Here is a 22,099-nt window from a genome sequence, read left to right as displayed (position 1 = left end):
GCACTCAAAGGCTCTAGGGACCATACAGCCCGATTCTTCATCTAAGAACTGGGGACAATGAGCTCAACGTGTGCTTCAAGTTCATGGTATTCACGGTGACAAATGGAGCAGAATCCAGACATAGCTCTAATGCTGTTTGGATTAATGCTGAATTTCGTAACGGACAGAGCGAGGCCTCCAAGTCAGACCTACTGAGACGGGTTAAACTCAGGTTCTCCATTGGCTAGTTTAGGACTAACTTCCAACAAGCCACAATCTTTAAAGGCTTTATGTTTGGCACACAACAGGAACTTGATGAAACATAAAGTACAGTTATTTTCATGCATAAATTATAATAAATATTTGTGCATAACCCATGAACCAAGGACTTGCTAGGTACTTGTCATAGTCAGCTTTAGTTGTCAAACGGACACACCTGAGAACAGCAGGCCTCAACCGTCCTAATGCTGTTACCCTTTAATGCAGTCCCTCGTGGTTTGGTGACCCTGAACCGTAAAATTAGCTCACTGCTACTTCATTCACTGCAATTTTTCTACTGTTATGAATCATACTGCAGAGATTTAGTATTCAAAATAACTTACATGCAACCCCCAAAGTGGTTGTAACCCATAGGTTGAAAACCACTGTCTTAGAATCTCCAAAGAATGAAGTCTCAATTGAGGGAAATATAGATCTGAATGGCCCATGGGCGTGCCTGTCTTCATTGCTCATTGATATGAGAGGGCATGACCCAGGGGGTGCAAGCATCTCTTAGGCAGGTACTTCTGAGCTGTAAGGAAGCTAGCTAACCAAGCATGAGCTTAAGAGAGAGAAAGACAGTTCCTCCACCGTTTCTTTTTCTGGATTCTACTTGAGTTCTGTCCTAACTTTCCTTGATGGTGGACTTTGACCTGACAATCTAAGAAAAAAGAAGAGGAGGAGGAGTGGGGAGGTGTGTGGAGGTGGAGAAGGAGGAGGGGGTGGAGGAGAAGTTGGAGGAGAAGGTGCAGAAGGAGGAGGTCGAGGAGGAGGTGGTGGAGGAAGAAGGGGAAGAGAAAGTGGAGGAGGAGGAGGAGAAGAAGGAGGTGAAGGAGGAGGTAGAGGAAGAGGTGGAGAAGGAGGAGAAGGAGGAGGAGGTGAAGGAGGAAGAGGAGGAGGAGGTGAAGGTGAAGGAGGTAGAGGAGGAGGAAGTGAAGGAGGTAGAGGAAGAGGAAGTGAAGGAGGAGAAGGAGGAAGGGAGGAGGCTGTTTTCTTTCCTACACTGCATTTGGACAAAGCAGATTTTACCACAGCAACAGAAATAACTGGGTCAGTACTGTATTAGACAGAGAGAAACCCTAAAACTCCTTGCTGTCTCCGAAATTAAGAGCAAGCAGATGCGTGACCAGAGCCTTACAAGACAAATGTGTAAGTTGTAATTTGTAAATGGATCCTCTCAAAAGAAGTGAGTGGAAAACAGAAAACAACCTATGCATAGAAAGAATACATTATATGACACAGTATGTAGCTTAAAAGAGGAGTTTCTCCAGGACACACACACACACACACACACACACACAGGAGAGAGAGGGGGGGGGAGGGAAGGAGGGAGAGGGAGAGAGACAGAGAGACAGAGAGAGACAGAGACAGAGAGACACAGAGACAGAGAGACTTAAATATCTGTAGTTCTTTTCTACAAGGGAAACCTGCACCAAATGAACGAGTAGATATTTCTCAAACACAACTGACTATAAACCACAAACTTTTCATGGGGGGGGGGGCATTTCGAAAAGCTGCTGTTCTGTAGAACAGGCTTCGGGGAAGCCTGGTTTAGCTTGCAGCTTTTTAACAATAAATGTTGGAGCAATGAAAATTCGACAAAGGTTAAGAGATTTCTGAATGTGCAATGACCAAAAATTAATTAAAACCAACTGGGCGAGTCTGAGGTCGTTCTGCTGGCACTCACCCTGGTGGGTCACACAACTTCACAACTGAACGTACACATGCTCTCTACCCACTGAGTGTCCGCATGCCACGTGACAGCAGTGAATACTGCCTAAAGAGTTCAGCTCTGAGAAGACAATGAGATGTTAAGAACCACAGTGCTTTCACCGTAGCTTTCCACTCTCACAGAACATGCTTCTGTACAGAAAACAAACAGTAATCGTTTCCTTTCATCGCTCCTTAGCACATTATATTTAAAATTAGTTATCTTTGTCTGGGTAGTCCTAGGATGTCTAGTTTTAGTGTTTTTAATGTCTGAGTTCTTGAACTGCGTTAAAGAATCTTTAAATGAATGTTGGCTTGAGATTATTAGAACAGAAACTCTGATGTTTCTGGCCTTAAATACACTTTTGCTATTTTGTGCTTATGTGTAGTGGGAATCTTGACACTGTTAATTTAAAAAATCTAAAAAAATCAATAAAATATAAAAATGCTGAAGATATTTTATATAGCTCAGCATCAATGATTTATCTAAAATTTATTTATGCAGAAAGAAACATCTACCTCATTAAGATGAAAATGTGCTGTGGTCTATAATAAATGGTAAAATGATACGTATAGTTAAAGTTACTTTTGATAAACTTCTTTATGGTTTGTTATGAATAGACATTTAATTTGTATAAGAACTCTATATATCTAATGCCCCGGTATCCTCATTAGATTTTATTGCCAGCTTGACACAATACAAAGTCACCTGTGAAATGGGAACCTCCATTAAAGAATTGGGTTGGCCTGTAGGCATGTCTATGAAGCATTGTTTTGCTTCCTAAAAAATGTAGGAAGGCCCAGCCCACTGTGGGCAGCACCATCCCTAGGCATGTTGGCCTGGGCTTTCTGAGAAAGCCAGCTGAGCATGATGAGCCGGGAGAAAACTATCAGACAGCATTCCTCCGTTGACTGTTTCAGTTCCTGCTTGAGCTCCTGTCCTGACTTACAACTGTTTTAGACTGTAACCTGAAAATAGAAGCCAAATAAACCTGTCCTGGGCCTCAGCCTCACCCCCAAACATATGGCAAGTTCCTTTTGGTCATGGAGTTTATCAGAGCAACAGAGAAGTAACTCAGAGCAACAGGATTGCATGAAAATATTCTAGAGTGACATGTGGTCCATGAATAGAAAAACTGAAGAAAAACAAAAAAAAAAAAAAAAAAAAAAAAAAAAAAAAAAACCCAACAACAACAACAACAACAACAACAACAAAAAAAAAAAAAAAAAAAAAAAAAACTGGGTGAGACCATCCTGATACTGAGCACCAGGGCAGAAGAGAATGGGACAGTTACACTCAAAGAGTAAGCTAACACTCCCAAAAATATTCAGTGACAACAGCAGCACCACCAACAAAACTCAACGGTTCTAAGCTCAAGTTGTCTAGTTATATAAAGACTTAGTCCAAGGAAGCTGGATGAGAAGCTGCTAATGAGCATGTGCTGCAGAACCAACCCCCTCAGGGTGCATTGCTGCAGAACCAACCCCCTCAGGGTGCATTGCTGCAGAACCAACCCCCTCAGGGTGCATGTGCTGGACAACCAACCCCCTCAGGGTGCATTGCTGCAGAACCAACCCCCTCAGGGTGCACTGCTGCAGAACCAACCCCCTCAGGGTACACTGCTGCAGAACCAACCCCCTCAGGGTTCACTGCTGCAGAACCAACCCCCTCAGGGTACACTGCTGCAGAACCAACCCCCTCAGGGTTCACTGCTGCAGAACCAACCCCCTCAGGGTGCATTGCTGCAGAACCAACCCCCTCAGGGTGCATGTGCTGGACAACCAACCCCCTCAGGGTGCGTTGCTGCAGAACCAACCCCCTCAGGGTACATGTGCTGCAGAACCAACCCCCTCAGGGTGCATTGCTGCAGAACCAACCCCCTCAGTGTGCATTGCTGCAGAACCAACCCCCTCAGGGTGCATTGCTGCAGAACCAACCCCCTCATCCGTGTACATCCTACTCACTGGAGTGCTGGTGTCAGCTTTACCATCAACATGATCAATACCATTGATCAATATAGTTCCTGAGACCCAGGAAACTAATTCTGAGAGAAGACACTGATTTCATATGGTCCTTAGACAAGAAAGCAGGGTCCTGATGTCAAAAGCAAGTTTTCTCACACTGCCATTCAACGCAAACTGGCATCTCTCCCAGTCCTCGAGTGCCAATAAGACTCAGATCGGCGATGAAAGAGTTGTGATTTTCAAATCCCAGCTCCTAAGCAACCTTAAAGGAATATCTACTGAACTGTGAGAGAGTGAATTTGATCAAATGCCTAAGAGGTCTGAACTACTTCCACCCAGTGACCATGAACTTGCTAAGCAACGCTTTCTACAAACCCAACCCACAAGTTTCTCGGGCAAGAAGCTCTAAGAAAACACAAAAGGGAAGGTTCAGCCTCCCAAAGGAAGCCAAAACCATAAGGTTATCGAGACCTCAGCTAGACAGTATCCTGAAGTGACCAAACTTTGATGGTGGGATATGCTAAAAGGAACATATATTTTGGGGGATGGAGATAAAAGAAAGAACTTTCCCATGGTAAATTTAATTATGAATTACATGAAATAAGAACACTGTCGAAAATGTCTGACCTGTCAAAACTTTCTTCCCTGAAGAAGCGTCAGCCAAGCGGTTGAGTCTGCACGGTAGTGAATAAGCTCAGAGCAGCAATATTGGCTTCATTTAAAACATCAATAAAAATCTTTATGTCTGTAAGAGTACACATCCGAAAAGCCAATCTGAGGGCTGAGACTCTTTCTCACTCTACACAACAGCTGTCGGTGTGGAGGGCAGAACGGAGCTGGAAACTCTGTGCTCCTCCACTGTCGGCCCCCACGTGCCCAGCGGCAAAGGTGGAGCCACCTAACCGGAGCCTTCTAGAAGGTTTCTGTTGCTGGAGGTGAGCAACAGACTCCTCTGTGGTCCAGTATGACACAGAAAGGCAGGCTGAGGAAGTCGTGAAACACCTGACTTCTCCATGCCCTGCTAAGGACAAAGAAATCCTAACGGAGGGCTGCCGGGGGGGGGGGGGGGGCATCGTGCATAAAGAGAGGAGCAACAGAGAATCAGTCTTCATGGCCTCCACCGTCAAGAGTATCATCACGAGTGAGGCGGGACTCGCTTTCATTAAAGAATGCCATAGGTATGGCAATATTTGGAGAGAGTTCGCCAGGACAGCCAGTCTGGCCTTTGGTCTGTGTGTTTTAAGAATGACTTCGGCTTCTTTCATACACATCTCCACTTTTAAAATGTGGACTCCTATTTAAATTTTTAAAGTGTTATATTTGAAACAAAATGCTCTTCTGGGGACAGACCACTGTCCTCTGGCTGGCTGCCTGTGAGTGCGGACATGCCTCAAGAAATAGTCAGCTCTAGAAACTGGGCCTGCTGACCACACAGCCGTAGCTTGCCACAGGGTTTCCGCAACTTGGCAGAAACAATATACTTGGGGTACAAAGAATTTAACTTTACTAGTATCACTGAAAGCCCAGATAATGATTTAAGAAATCTCCTTTCCAAATTGTGAAAATTTGTTAATGTTCTGTGATGCTAATCCTATTATATCATAATCTAACTCGCATCTAAAACAGGAATCAGCCTCACATTGCGTTTGCTCCTGTCCTTTCCTCTTCATTTCCCCATCTCCAGATGTTAGCTTGGATGTCCAGTGTTCCCTCAGAGCACTTAGGTTAAAAGTTTGGTGCTCAGCCTATAGCACAATAAGAAAGCCGACAGGAAGTGGGCTCTGAAGGGAACAGTGGGATCCTGGGTCCTTCCAGTCTTTCCATTTGCTTCACATGCTGAGTGAAGTCAACATCTCCTACCACGCAGTCTCACTACAAAACACCTCAAAGAACAGCGACAAATAACCATGAGGCCAAAAACAAAGCTATTCTGTTCTGTGGATGTCATGTGGGGTGTTTACTACAGTGCTAGCATGCTGACTGGCATGCCCAGCGTTTCTGCTTTTGAGATGTCGGGCCGGAGGATTTTGCATTGTAATGCATGTGTGATATGCTTAGCTCGAAGCCCACTGGAGTAATAACTCAAAAGCTAAGCATTTTGTGAATATCATGCTATTGGCCCACTCCTTACAGGGCTGATTTACAAAGCGGAAGACTAATGACCCTCACTACTTCACTGTTAGTAAGCCTGTCTATGGAATCACTTCTGTGCCTACCATTTTCTTAATGGTTCTTTCTCTGCCGTCAACTTCAATTCCTCTAGTCAGCTCAGAACCTTTTCCATCCCACCACAAAGAAAAAAGGAAGTGAGGTTATTTTACAACAAAGGAAGTGAGTGCCCCATCTACCATTTTCCCTAGAGTGAGATGCACTTTTCCACCTTGTTCTGTTGTTAAATAAACATGTTCCCACTTCAAACCACGTGACTCTGTGAGTGGGTATGACATGTATCTTACACTGTTTTGCAATAATTTCATGATAGCCCAATACAGTGTCACAGATTGTTTTAAATGACTTGCCATACCTATGTAGGACATATGAATATGTATGTATGTATGTATGTATGTATGTATGTATGTATTTGTGTGTAAGTAGGTGGGCATGCATGTGAACATATACTCATTTATGGCATGCATGCCTGTGAAAATCAGAAGACAACACATCGGAATCACTTTTCTCTTTCTACCATGTGGGTCCTGGGGATTGAACCAGGCTCAGTGAGTGGCTTCTTGGTGGCCTCTGAGCTACCTGGCTGTTCCACCCCTTCATTTGCATTTGGAAGCACACAACAGAAAAATCAAGAAGAGGAATTTATGCCCATCTAATAGCAAATGACTACAGTTAGCAAAACACACACACACACACACACACACACACACAAAACAAAAAAAAATAAACAAAAACACCCACAGATAATCAACCCCATAGTAGGAAATGAGCAAATTTTATCATCAGCAAGGAAAGAAATAGCTGTTTTCCAAAAGTACCCTACAATGTAGGTATGTGGAAATATGTTCAGCATCAATAATTATGGGGGGACTGCAAATTGGAAGTCCAATGGGTATCATTTCTCACATGTCACAATGGCTATTACCAAACCAAACAAACAAACAAACAAACAAACAAGCCAAAGCAATGCTGGCAAGGATGTGGTGAAAAGAGTCATTAACTTATACCTTCTTCACAGGAATATAAACTAGTAGTTGTTCAAAAGGAAACCACCATACAAACAAGCAGCTCTATTACTACCTATATAACAAAAGGGAGAGATGGGTGAAGTCCTGTGCCCACTATGTTGTTCACAAAGGCCAAGATATAAAATTGATCTGGTGTGAAAGGATAAAGAAAATGTGGCCAGGCACAGATACAATGGAATATCTAGAGAGTATCATCCTGAGTGAGGTAACCCAGTCACAGAAGAACAGACATAATATGCAGTCACTGATAACTGGATACTAACCCCAGAAAGCTCTGAACACCCCAGAAACAACTCACAGGTTATATGAAGCTCAATTAAAAAAAAAAAAAACAACAAACACACAAACAAAGGCCAAAAAGTGAAAGCCTCAGTCCTTCTTCGGAAAAAAAATAAGTGGATAGCACCCTCTCAGAGTGAGTTATACCTAGACCTTAAATCATTAATAATTCAAGAGCTAAGAATATAGCCTGTGGCAATTTTTGGTACTTAAAATTCATTATGTTTAATCTATACATACCAAGAAAACTTGGACTGTTTCCATGTTATGTTCTGTTCTACATGTACTTTATGCTCATGGTAACTAGTAAGATTTCAATGCATGCTATCAAACCTTCAAAAAAAATCAAGTACTGACAAAATATATTCATATAGTTTTATGCCAAAATGCTTTTAAAAAATCTGTATGTGTATGTCTCTTCTTAAAATAAAGTTGTAAGAAAAAAAAAAAAAAAGCTACATTACAGACGGAAAGTCTAACGTGGTACTGGGATGGGACGTAGGGAAATAACTAAGGGGAGGCTGTCAGTTAGGTATGACAGGTGAGGTTGAGGTGACTCTAGTCGTAATGCACACTCTTGAAGCAGTGTATCACCTACCTCAACACTGCTGAGAGAATGGAACAAGTATATGAAACGAGAACCCCCAACAGCCATGCTATAAGGAATGACATCCTAAAACACGTGCCCCGTCAATTAGATTCAACTCCTTTTTGTCAACAAAAACAAATTGAACCCACAAGTTCATTAAAGTAGCCCATTTATATAAACTCAATTTGGTCACCCCTGAAATACATACTGTTTCCAAACATGCCATGCACTGTGGATTATAAGTCTCTATTTGTCAGTAAAATTTAAGAGGAGGGATATTTTAGCCACAAACTGATAAAAGCGGCAGATAATAGATTTGCATTAAGGGAGCTGTGCTTTAAATTTGCCGCTGTTGTTTCTTGGGTAATTCGCAGGGCTACCGCCCACTAACAGACTAGACTCAAGGTCTGATTCACCATCCCCAGCTTGAAATTAAGATTCTGAACTTCCTGCCATATGTCCTGTGAGCAAACATCAAGCCTAGACACTGATAATTAGATGGCAAACAGAGGTGGAGCCTCTGGCACCTGTCTGCACGCCTTGAGGACACAATGACTCAGCACACCCTTCATCTGCATCATAGCCCAGGGAGGGGCTAAGAGGCTCACAGAGGCATGCACGGAACAGATATGATTTACAGGGTGGGTAGCACCATCAAGTTTTAAAGTACTTCTTGTGAGCAGTAAAAGTCTCAATACTCTGTCTTCTTCCCTGATTTGAAACACAGAAGCACACTTCTAGACAAATCCAAAGGCGCTTACACTGATTTTTTTTTTTTCAAAGTCAGAAACCGGAGTTTATTACGAGCCACATCTGAGTCTTTCATCACAGAGTAATGGTGCCCACCGGAAGCTGCAGATGCTAGCTAAATACTCCACAAGAGGTTAGGAGGCCAGTTCAGTAGAAACAAAAGAGATGTACCTGCAGGTTTTCGATTTCTTCTTTGTGCTCCCTCTTCAGATGTAGAATAGCAGCCTGGTATTCTGGAAGACCACAAGAGAAGCCAGTTACAAAGGAGCTAGAGATGAGTCCGAGAATCCAAGGGCTCATCACCTGCAACCCCACTGGGAGCCACCCTCCAAAGAACCGCAGGCGTGGACAGGAAGGAGAGCTGTTAGATATGGTCAGGACTGGGGTAAATAAAGGGGGATTCCTTCCTTGCGATATGGCACAATTAAGCAGCGAGGGCAGGGTAGAAAGGAGAGCCATGTGACTGAGTTCCAGATAAGGAAAGGATCAGGTGTTTGTCTTCAAGGACCTGAGAGTTCATGCCTCACAGAGAACAAACACAGATGTGTTAAGAGAGGTTATAAAAGAAACTTCCTATCTGAGAGCACAGAACTCTATTTTTAACTCCGTTTGAAAAAGAAAATCGCACTCAGACAGACGGTAATGCTGGGTCCTTTCTCCACTCTTGATCAACCAAGAAAACCCAGACTGTCATTTGAAGTAGATTCCTGAGAGAACTGAGGCTGAAAGTGGGACAAAAATTTCTAATCCACTTTTCATCTGAATATAATGACATGCATTCCAAAAATATGACCCCCCCCCCCCCCGCCCCACGTACGAAGAAGCTGCAGCCAGCTACTAAAACTACCGTCCCACTGGCTGAGTATAGGAGACAATTCTACTTTCAGGAGAACAGCTAATGTGCATAGAACCACAGAGACACTCACGCTACAGAGAATGACAGAGAAAGATGCTGGGACCACGGACTTTTGTGGGACAAACCAGTTTCTTGCAAGTGTTTTCTGTGTCACAAGTATGTACTGCCACAAACAGACGACTCCTTTAATTCAGTTTCATGAGTTAGGCAGACAGGCTGGGGTTCCAGTTCAAAGGGGAAGACCATAGGAAGGTCCCACCGGGAGAGGAGCTGGGCTGTTGAGGGCTATGCCTAGTCACACTGCAGCCCTGCGGGGACCGTGTACCATTGGTGATGCTGTGGGCTGTCTATGTGGACCATACCATGAATTGAAGCACTTATCCATATCCACACAACCACTGGTGGAGTCTGGGCCACCATGTTTCTTCCAGTGCTCTCCATCCTCCTTTTCAGAGGGTGCCTCATTCCCCTCTCACCAACATCCAAACAGTCTCCTCATGACTGTCTGCACAACCTATTAAAGACATGGTCCAGACTGTCTTACTTCTGGCCTTCCATGGAACTTGTCACGAAAACTCCTACCTATAGGGGCTGGGAGGTGGCTCATGTACAATGCTTTCTGCACAAGCATGAAAATTCGAGTTCAGATGCCCAGCACCCCCCAAAAAATCAGGATATGACATCGTGTAACTGAAGAACTGGACCAGAGGACTAGAGCCAGATAGAGTTCAAGGGCTCAATGGCCAGATGGTCTAGCCAAAATAGAAAGGTCCAACTTAGTGTCCAGACCCCTGCCAAACAGGTATGGGAGAGAACACCTACGCACATGAGTACACAGGTACACACACACACACACACACACACACACACACACACACACAAATACAGGAGTGCAGCCCAAAGGCTTTTCATGATCTCTGTCTCCTCTCTTCTAATGTTATTCCTCCTCCTTGTCCATTTCATTACAGGCACACTGAATTCTTGTCAACTCTTAAATTTGCCAAATTCCTTTTCTAAGGGACTTTGAGGTAGAGTACCAACCTTTGTGACAATAAATATGTGAACTCCAGTCAATCCAATCTATAATGCAGTCAAAGGAAACCAGTTAATTCAACCTTGTGAAAAAGCAAGCCCCGTGCTGGAGAGATGGGTTGGTGGCTAAGAGCACTAGCTGCTCTTTCAGAGGTCTGAAGTTCAATTCCCAGCAATGACATGCTGGCTCACAACCATCTGTAATGGGATCTGATGCCCTCCTCTGGTGTGTCTGAAGACAGCTACAGTGTTCTTGTATATACATAAAATAAGTGAATAAACCTTTAAAAGGGGGGGGGGAGAGCAATGTCTCTTAAGAGAGTATCTATCCTCTAAACAGAAATCACTGAACTACCTTGTATTCATTTTATATGAAATGTGTCTGTAAGGGTGTGACAAATAGATTATGACTAACTTATTAACAAATTGACAAAAGAGGTCACTGCAAAACCAACACCCAGCAAAGTGTGATCTGTCTCCTCCTTAGACAAATATTTTGGCTAAGCAGTCCACCATACAGGTGGGAGGAAGAACACCCTTATGCCAGTAAGACTAATAAAAGGAAATGCAGCCTTTATTAATGGGATTCCTCACTTAAGACCTCACCTTATATGGTAACAGGGCAGAATATAAAGGTCCCTCTTAGGCTCTTAGGGCTGGCAAGATGTCTCAATGGATATAGATGATTATCACCAAGGCTGACAGCCTAGGCTTCAGCTGCAGAACCTACATGGTGAAAGGAAAGACCTGACTCCTAAAAGTTATCTCTGTCCACATATGCACTGAGGCATACACACTTACACACACAAACACACACACACACACATACACACACACTCACTCACACACTATACATACTCTCACACACACTCACACAGTCATGCATACAAATGCACACACATACAACCTCATACACATATACACATTTACATACACACACATACACACACACACACTACATTAAACCTGATAAAAATGTTTAATAAAGGTTTCCAAAAGTCCTGGATCAAAGCCAGGTCAGTAGTTAACACGTGTGCCTTATGAGAGGTGATCTTCTGCCCTGCAGTTTTAGATGTCCAAATACTTGAGTAGCTTCGGGCATCCTCAAGCATCACCATCCTCCTGAGAGGTCACGTACAAGACCAAGGATGTTAGTATTAGTAAGGAAGAGAACTTAACCTAGGTATTTCATGGCTGATTGTGTTTACGTGAGAGAACAAAGATTTTTAAATCTAAGGTCTTAAAGGCGGCAAATTCTGCTGCAGTCACCAGACACTCCATGGAAGCTAAGACATTAATGAACATATTTTGCACCAAAAAAGAGGCAGTTTTTTGTTTGTTTCTTTTTTAACATCTTAGAGGAAAGAGAGATAACCTCCTTAGTGGCAGAATTTAACTTTCTGAGGAACAAACACACAAAAATGTCCGTCTACAAAGTTCCTTCTAACCAAACACTTAAGCTCACTTGGGGCTTCCTTTGTAGGCTTCCTGATCAGCTCAGAGTAATGAGACATCTTTTCTGCCCAGGCCTGGGCGAAGTCTCCAGTTTGCCGAAGGCAGAATCAAACATGACAGAAGTAATGTGGAAGGTAAAGGTCCGCACAGCTCTGCTCCACAGCCGACTGTGCTCACCTCGGTAAGTATGAAGCTGCTGGCGCTTTTATACTGCTGGCCTTGGGAACAAACCTTAACTTAGAGAAGCCCAAAATACAGAGGAGGAACCGAGATGCTCAGGGCGAACCTCTTTCCCAAAGCCACAGGCCGTAAGTATCAATGACAACATCCTGCTTGGTATGGCTCTTGTTTTTTTTTTTTTTTTTTGGTAATCACGAAGAACACACAAAACTCAGAATACCTTGAAACTTTTAAGGTTGCTTTGTCCAAACACTAGAACAACTCAAAATTTTGGACACCTTCCATAAGTTGTTAAAATAGGTATTATACCAGCGCTTAACAATCAAGAGCTTCTCTTCCGGGGATGCAGGCTATATTCCCACCACCCATTCAGTGTATGTCTCATTCCAGTGAATCCCACCCCCTAGGTTGGCCTCTGGAAACCCCACCCATATAAATAACACATTTTTAAAAGTTTAAAAACACTCAAGAATTAGACACCAGAGAATCTCAAACAACCCTATTAAAAAATGGGGTACAGAGCTATACCAAAAGTTACCAATGGAGTAATATTGAAAGGCAGAGAAGCATCTAAGGAAGTGCTCGACATCCTTAGCCATCAGGGAAATGCAAATCAAAACAACCCTGAGATTCCACCTCACACCACTCAGAATGGCTAAGATCAAAAATTCAGATGATGCTGGCGAGAATGTGGAGAAAGAGAAACACTTCTCCACTGTTGGTGGGGTTGTCAACTGGTACAACCACTCTGGAAATCAGTCTGGTGATCCTCAGAAAATTGAACATAGTACTACCTGAAGACCCAGTTATTCCACTTCTGGGCATATACCTCAAAGGTGCTCCAACATACAACAAAGACACATGCACCACAATGTTCATAGCAGCCCTATTTATAATAGCCAGAAGCTGGAAAGAACCCAGATGTCCTTTAGTAGATGAATGGATGCAAACATTGTGGTATATTTACACAATGGAGTACTACTTAGCTATCAGAAACAATGACTTAACGAAATTCTTAAGAAAACGGATGCATCTAGAGAATATCATCCTGAGTGAGATAACCCAGTCACAAAAGAACAGATATAATATGCAGTCACTGATAATTGGATACTAACCCCAGAAAGCTCTGAACACCCCAGAAACAACTTACAGACTATATGAAGTTCAAGAAAAACAAAGGCCAAAAGAAAATGAAAAATCATTATGCTTAATCTTTACACACCAATAAAACTTTGACTATTTCCAGGTTACATCTTGTTTTACATGTACTTTATGCTCATTGTAACTAGTAAGATTTTAAGGCGTACTATCACACCTTTAAGAAAAATCAAGTACTGACAAAAATGCATTCATATACTTTTATGCAAAATTGCTTTTAAAATCTGTACATTTATCTCTGTGTTATAAAATAAAGTTGTTTAATTTAAAGAAATTTAAAAACTAATTAACTATTTAAAAGGAGATCTCTTCTGTTTTTAATGACAAGGTTTGAGGGAAAGGGGAGTCAAAGAGAACAGTGTAAGGTCTAACATCTAATAATATTGAGAGAGGTTAGGTGTTTGCCCATTCTCTCTAGACTTCCAGGCCAACAGAAAGGTTTATTGCTGAGTCAGATTATACCTACCCTCTCTTTCACATATACATACACACACACACACACACACACACACACACACACACACACACACACACACGATTCCTAGACTTCTCTTGCCCATCATACTCCCTTCCCTCACCCCCACTAACACCCCCATATTAGGAAATTAGTCTATTTCTGATTACCTAACTATTAAGGGTCACTGCTGAATTTCTGTTTAGGGATTCTGGCTTGTCCCACTTAGCCTATTTTGGACTTTCCCACAGTCTCCCATCTTTACATTTTAAAATTCACCCTTCAATCTTCAAGGGCAAGGACCCTTCCTCCGAGTTATACTTGATAACTACTCCGAGTTATACTTCAGCATGTACCACCCACACTATTTAGACATCCAGGTCTTTACTCCCGTGATGCATCTGTTTACAGACTTGGAAACTTGGAGGAAGCTACAGAAAGCGTCTGAAGTGTCACTACACATGGGAAAGTCTGCAAGCCACTGCTTCACGATGAGGCACATTTAATTTAAGGGGGGGGAGTAGATTAAGAAATAAGTGAAAATAACAGCCAAAGTATTGCAAATGTGAGTCAAAGATAAAGAGACAGGCAGAGAACATTAGGAATGGGAGGATGTAATCCCTCATAAAAGAAAACAAACTTACCCAACCATGAGGGGGATGCAGAAATACTCTCCAATGGTTTTTAAAAACCAGATGAAAATAATTCATTCATATGGAGCAAATACAAGCCATTTATTCCAAAACCCAAGAATAAAATAAAAATTGAGTTCCTGTATTTAGCATACTTAGGCAGGCCAAATGCAGCCAGGTCTCAGTCTGCCTTGACACCATAAATAATGTAACTATGCTGCATGGGAAAGAAACAGCTACCTGTGCACCTGCCAGAAACGGGAAAGGGATCGAGGAGTCAGCAAGGAGTCAGGGGCATCGTGCAGGGTGTGTGTGCGTGTGTGTGTGTGTGTGTGTGTGTGTGTGTGTTGATGGTACAATGCAAGTTCTGCTTAATTGATAGATCTTTCCCCCCCCTTTTTACAGTGAGTTGCAGTATATAACACTCGCTGACCCAGAGCTTGCTTTGTAGACTAGACTAGACTTGAACTCACACAGGTCCATCTGCCTCTGTCTCTTTAGTACTCAGATTAAAGGCATAAACCACTGATCCCTGCAAGATAACTGTTTTAGGTTTGAGTTCCGTGTGTGTGTGTGTGTGTGTGTGTGTGTGTGTGTGTGTGTGTGTGTGTGTGTGTGTGTTATTAAGTTCAGTGCCCAAGGATGCTAGAAGATGGTGTCCACTGCCCTGGACCTGAAATTATGAGATGCTGTAACCAGCCTAAATGTGGGTTCTGGGAGCTGAACTCCGATCCTCTGCAAGAGCTATAGGTTCTTTTATATTCTGAACTGCTGAGCTATCTCTTTAGGCCCATGCTTGATTCTTTTGATGTTTCACTGCTAACAACTTCTGAGCTTGCTTCCTTCCCAGCTTCCATATATGAGCCAATGGGCAAGAAGAAAATAATACCACACAAATTACTGCCCATAGATGGGATCCCTCACCCCATTTATGTCCCCCCTAATAACATGCCAATACCCTTCTCTTGTTCTTCCTCAAATCTTGTCAGACCAGCCTTGTGGGTTTGACCTATTTGTCCTGAAAATCTCAGGATATATTCAGAACATCCTTGTCACACATTCTGTGTGGGCTCAGTGTACACAAGCTCTCAGCATCTGGATCAGATTACAGGCAGAAGGTTCATGTTGTCCCTTCTAGAAGGACGAGGCTGTACAGAGGTTGGGTGGAAAATGTATCAATTGATTATCTTTCTATATGTACACAGAAAATAATAATAATTTCTCTACCCCCCCAAAAAAAAAACAGCACTGGACAACAGGTGAAAGAAATACTGTAACTCAGGAATTATAATTCTCAGTACCAATTTCTTTAGGCAGAAACGTAAGAATTACCAGCATTAAAAGATGAGGAGAGCCCTCAACTCCCTAAGCTTACTAATATCCTACTGTTCAGATCTAATTGCTTTGCTTGGGGAATTAAAATACTAATTCCTCAAGATGCTATGAGGAGGTGTGGTTTCTGAGTGGGAACTGGGGCGTGAGGAAAAAGTTACCATGGACCAATGCATGGAATTAGTGTCTTATAAAACAGTGTCCCTTTCATCTCTTTCACACTGAGGAGACATAAGTATCTACCCAACAGGAACATAGCCATTTGTCAACCAGGAAGTGGATCCTGCCCCACCCATGTTATAACCTTGAACTTGGACTTCCCAGTCATTGAAAGTATAGGAAATAATTTTCTTTGGTTTATAAGCTTCACAGCTTATGGATTGGTTGTTATAGTAACTTGAACCTACTACCCCAGGCACTGGGTGTGGAGAACAGTGAGAAGAGAACATATCCAAACTCAAAGGTCTTTTGAGGTTATATCTTCTCTATGCAAGAAACTTCATCACAGACACTCTGGTATGAATTCATTAGACCTCTGTTGTTTCAAAAGGCCTCGTTTGCTCTTCTCCGGATGTTTTCCTTGCAGACATGGATTGGAGCATTGCTGGAAAATCAGTCATCTGCTTCCACCCCATTTCTTTTGATATACTGAAAATCCCCTTGCTTTCTACTTGGTCACCCAACTAGCTTCAGCTGGTGGAATCCAGGAGGGTAGGATGAAAGGCCTTATGTTTGATGACAGCTTTGCTTGCCTCTCTCAGTGCTCTTCCTGCTTCTGAGTAAGAACACATCCTGAGTGCCTGCGACTTCCTCAGGCTGTGTCCCAGAGATGCACAGTAGATGGGGAAGCCAGCTCTGAGGGCCCAGTCTGGCTCATACAAACAAACCTGTTCTTTATACACATGCAAAGAAATGGTTGTTACTGGAAGTCACTGGATGTTACGTTGGTTTGTTATATACCATTCATTGTTGCTGCAGGCAAGCAATGGTTAATAAGTATGTTTGCAAGTTTTCGGCTCCCTGCATATACCTCAGAGGACTAGAGACATGAGGTGTATTCTCTCCAGAAAACATAGACCAGCATGCAAAGCAGTTAATGAGCCTAAATAAACATCTATATACTGCTTTATCCTAAAAATCTGAACAAGGAACAGCACTTGTGTCTTTAGGTTCTGAGATATGGTGTCAAACAGGTTCAAAGGGGTCGTGTTTATAGCAATGACTCTGAACATTATCTTTATTAAACATTGAGAACCCGGCCCCAGGGCTGGATGGCTTACCTCAGAGAAATCTCCATCCCATGAAATTCTAGCTGCCTTAGACAAGCTGCCTTTTTCACCTCATTCTCTCACTCCCACTTCCTGTTCTGTTAGGATAAAGATGAAGTTCAGGATCCAAGCATAATAAAGCTTCCGGCTCTTCAAGACACACACTGAGAAAAAGTAAAGGAACTGAAAGTACCTGGTTCTGCCACTAGATGGCAGTGGATATACTGCACATTGGAACTCCCCAGGAGGCACCACAGCAACTCCTGAAGATTAGTCAGACTGGAGGGATGAGGGGGAAGCAGGCCTGGCCAGGGGTAGAGAAATAAACCAAAGCTGAGAAACAACCCCTCTCATTCAGAAAGACAATGGATGTGGTAGCTACGTGAGGAGAAACAGAACAAATACAGGATTTTTCCAACCATGTATCCAAAAATGATAAGCACGACCCAATGGGCTTCTGGGTGTTCCAGGATAGAGTTTGTTTGGCGCTCTTTCATATCTATACGGCACTGATAAGTCAGCAATAATGCAAGAAAAATCCAATCACGTATGAGTATCTCAACAGACCATCCTAGACAACAGTGTGATGGAGCAACCACGTAGTGGCAGTTGTCAAGGGGCAGGACAGTTACAGCAGAGCCACCCGGGCTGAGTACCCTTGAGGCTGGGAATCTACGGTTTACAGCTCAGAAACCAACCGACTGGGGTGTGCTTCCCTGGGTGGGAAGAAAAGTTCAACAAACCATCAACTAGGACCCAAAGAGCAAGCTTCAACTCTTACATTTTACCCCATTCCAACAACTAGTTATACAGAATCGAATCAAAGCTGGTGAGGAACACCAAGACACCATTCTTATAAGATATACTTCTAATCTGTAGGTCTCACATAGGCCAGGAGAAACAACTGGAAAATACACAATTCCTCAAATTATTCTATAGGTAAGAGCCTTCAGGCCAGACTTTTAACTTGCATCATTAAAAAAAGTTACCCATTAAGGCAGACAGGATCAACAATAGAAATACTAAATCACCCACTGGAAGTTTTAAATATCAAATGCACTGCTGAAAGTGTTTCATTATTTTCAGAATCTGTACCATGTCTAAAATAAGAAGAACTGCTGTTAACAAAAATGACAATGTCGCACTTTTAAAATAAGGCTGAGGACTCAACAGGGGATTACGGAGACTTGACATAGTAAACCTGAACACAGGCACCAAGACACAAAACTCAAGATCTCTGGTGTAAACTCCTGTCTAAAAAGCATTTTTGAGTAGAAGATACTGAAAATGAAACGGTTTTCATGTGGCATAAGAAATGAAAAATAAGAAAGAACCATAGAGCGAGGGCAGAGACACAACCGGTAAAAAGGTAAAAGTACTTGGACCAACAAAAAGACCTGAGTTCAAATATCCAGCATTCATAAAATTAATTAATTAATTAATTAATTATAAACTCCTGTACTGCCTGGTTTTGTGTCAACTTGACACAAGCTGGAGTTATCACAGAGAAAGGAGCCTCAGTTGAGGAAATGCCTCCATGAGATCCAACTGTAAGGCATTTTCTCAACTAGTGATCAAGGGGGGAGGGCCCAGCCCATTGTGGGTGGTGCCATCCCTGGGCTGGTGGACCTGGGTTCTATAAGAAAGCAAGCTGAACAAATTCCATGGCCTCTGCATCAGCTCCTGCTTCCGGACCTGCTTGAGTTCTAGTCCTGACTTCCTCTGGTGATGAATAGCAATGTGGAAGTGTAAGCTGAATTAACCCTTTCTTCCCCAACTTGCTTCTTGGTCAATATGTTTGTACAGGAATAGAAACCCTGACTAAGACACCTCCTGTTCTGTGGTCCTGTGGGGGTGAGATAGGAGGCTCACAAGGGCCTGCCAGCCTAGCTCTCAGGTTCACAACAAACAAACAAACAATCAAACAACCTGTCTCAAGGAAATAAGGTTGAGAAGCATCTGGCAGGACATTTGTGTTGATTCAGAGATAGTGAAATGATACCTACTGTGATATTTGTGTGTGTGGAGCTCATGGAACAACTTGCAGAGTAGATTTTCACCTTATGGGTCTCAGGAATAGAGCTCAGGTCCTCTAGTAGGCAAAGGCCTTAATCCACGGAGCCATTTAATTGACCAGTGCTTTATCAAGATCTTTAGCAAATTTCAAAAATAATGGTGAGACTTGAGACAAATCCATTCATGTAGAATTAGTGTACCAATTTCCACAGTATAATTTATTGAGTTATATACTACTGAGAACCAATATGTTGACTTTATTTAATGTCATAGAACTATATCAATAAAGCATGTGTTGAGTTAAAATAAAATAGAACGCTTCAGTACAGAAGCATCTGCCATTCTTTTGTTCACTGCATGTAATGGGTCTGCCACACTGCTTTCCAAATCTTTCCGTTCACTCCCATCGATGATGGCTGCTATCTGCCAAGGTCCTGAAAGAAAGTTCCCACCTCTTTTATTATGGGAAGTGGTTAGTGAATAATAACCAGTCAAGCTCTTAGCTATAAGTGGCAAAAAATAAACAAGAATTTATGATACTCTCTAAATAAGGTTCAGGGAACATTGTGGAGAGGGGGTGGGGGGCGGAAAGATTATAAGAATTAAGGAAGAGGTACACTGCTGTGTTATTATTTCCTCTCACTGAAACAATACCTTCTGAAAGGGAGATGTAACCTTATAAAACTCAAGAAGTAAAGGAGTCTTACAAGTCTCAGAATAAATCATATAAAGGCCAAGGAAGTTCCTAAAGCTCACAGGATTCACAAGGCCCCTCCATGGTGTTGTATAACGAGTAAGCAATTTCTGAGCAGAAAACCTGAAACTCTGATTCGCTGTCTTTAGGTTTTGTAGAGAGCTCCAGACACGGAGATGTTGTGAGTTATTGACAACTGTACTGGTTAGTTTTTATGTCAACCTGACACAAGACAGAGTCAATCTTAGAAGAGGGAAATTTAGTTGAAAAAAAAAATGCTCCTATCAGATTGGCCTAGAGACAAGCCTGCAGGGCATTCTCTTGGTTAATGGTTGACATTGAAGGGCCCAGCCCACTGTGGGCGGTGCCGCCTCCACACCATAAGCCAGAATCAGTAAGCCGTGGAGAGCAAACCATAAGGATTGTTCAAACCTTGAGTTCTTGCTCTGACTTCCTTTTGTAATAGGGATGGACTAGAAGCTAAAAAACAAACAAAGTAACAAAAACACCTTTCTTTTTTTGGTCATGGTGTTTTTCAAATCAGTGAAACCCAAAGTGAAACACTCAAACTTTGCATGACCCAGCTGTGTGACTGTTATCCATGCTCCTGGAACTAACCCAAACTCAATAATTCACTAAGAGTAATCACCCACATTTTCATATATTACATTAGAGCTTTGGAACAATGGAGTGAAAGAAAGTATGAATCTTTTCAAAGAGATGAAATTATTATCTCAGAGTTGTTGAGAACATCAGTTGGGAGAGCATTTGCACAGGGCTCAGAAGTTCCAGATTCTCTGTCATCTAAGAAAGCACATGAACAGGTAGCTTATGAATGACACTTCAGTGGGCTCTGCAAGCTCATGACCACACAAGAAATCCTGGAATAGCTCACCATCTCTAGAGAGAGCAGCAAAGAAATAGCTTTGCTTTTTTTTTTTTTTATGAAGCCAGAGCTTAGCAGAATGGGCTTCAACACTGGCTTCATAAATCTCAGAAGTACAGAGACAAGGTTAGTAAGATACAGATATTATTCTACCTTTATTTTATATCATTTTATAATTATTTATGATTCTCTCCTGTAAGCAACAATGGCTGTTTTTAAAATCAATATATGCATGTACACTCATACATTTTATATGAGAGTAGATATAGCCAAATAGTCCATTAGAAGAAAGCTGAAGGTCACACAGAATAAACACACAGTGCTCGAAGAAGACTCCGTTCTTCATGTGGCATGGACTGGCATGGGCTGGCTGGGCTCACACTTTGGTAGAAGCTGCCTGCTTTTTCTCTTGCTCTTTGACTGAAAGCCCTTTATTGAAGGCTAACAGAAAAGAGAGCTGAAGGTCAGTCTCTGGAGAGGCAGTTGGAAGTCAGCCAAATTTAACTGGAATGAGAGTGGAATTTTCTCCTAAATCAGGCCAGACAAGTACTCAGGAGGTAGGCTACCTGCCCAGGTTTCTAAAGGAGACAAGACACTTGTGCCTCTCACATGGTGGAAAAGTACCCTAAATATAACATGTTGCAGTTGCTACGTGGATTGTTGCATGTGGCTATACAGTTTAACTGGTGTTATCTTTAACACTCAGAATTTACGGAGATTTTGTGTGTGTGTGTGTATGTGTGTGTGTGTGTGTGTGTGTGTGTGTGTGTTTCACACATGCATGGGTACATATGCTTGTAGTTAAGTATGCTATTTTCAAGCCTACATTGTTAATTTCTAGCATCAAAGATGAGCAAACCTCTAAGACAAATGGGGAACAAAATCAACCCAATTGATAATTTGGGGTACAAAAGAAAGTAGTGGACCCACAAAAGAATGTAAAATGTCTGTCCCCTCCCCCATGGTTATGCCCACAATTTTGCCAGACACATAAAATAAAAACATGTGTTTAGTTGTGTTCAGAGTGTGGACTTATAGCAACAACAGATGAGATCATGGAATATGTCACACATGCTTACACTAAACATGTATTCATTGCTTGCATGTGAGGTTCACATTTTTGTCTAGCAACTAGAAGATTTCCAAGAATTCTTGTTAGAAACTGCATGCAGCAGGCCAGCAGTATGCAGAAATTCAGGACTGTGCATGCATGTGGGTAGGGACTGTCCAGGAGATTCCTTGAAAAACCAAAACTATTGGTTCTCCATATCTTACAAGCCTCTTGAAAAGAACCCAGATTGTGCTGTTACTTCTGGTCACTGTTTTAGGATTTCCCCCCACTTTGAGTAACAGGAGCTTCCTAAGATAACTGACTTTCTCAGGACTAATTCAGTGAGAAATTTCTAGTT

General features: G+C 42.3%; 1 protein-coding gene across 4 annotated transcripts in view; it reads right to left on the bottom strand.

Moving 5' to 3' along the window:
- The window catches only part of FMN1 (formin 1), a gene marked incomplete at both ends in the record, with an annotated part of 316,637 nt that overhangs the window by 197,054 nt on the left and 97,484 nt on the right, over positions 1 to 22,099 (bottom strand). For all 4 annotated transcript variants that reach the window (XM_080931171.1, XM_080931172.1, XM_080931173.1 and 1 more), the window contains one exon: positions 8,899 to 8,960. In XM_080931171.1, the coding sequence (XP_080787297.1) occupies positions 8,899 to 8,960 (62 nt within the window). The remainder of the gene's footprint in view (positions 1 to 8,898; positions 8,961 to 22,099) is intronic.

This window comes from Micromys minutus, assembly GCF_963924665.1.
Source record: "Micromys minutus genome assembly, chromosome: 17".
In the NCBI taxonomy this organism is placed as follows: Eukaryota; Metazoa; Chordata; class Mammalia; order Rodentia; family Muridae; genus Micromys; species Micromys minutus.
The sequence above is the reverse complement of the archived record's forward strand: the minus strand, read 5'-3'. Positions and strand labels throughout refer to the sequence as shown.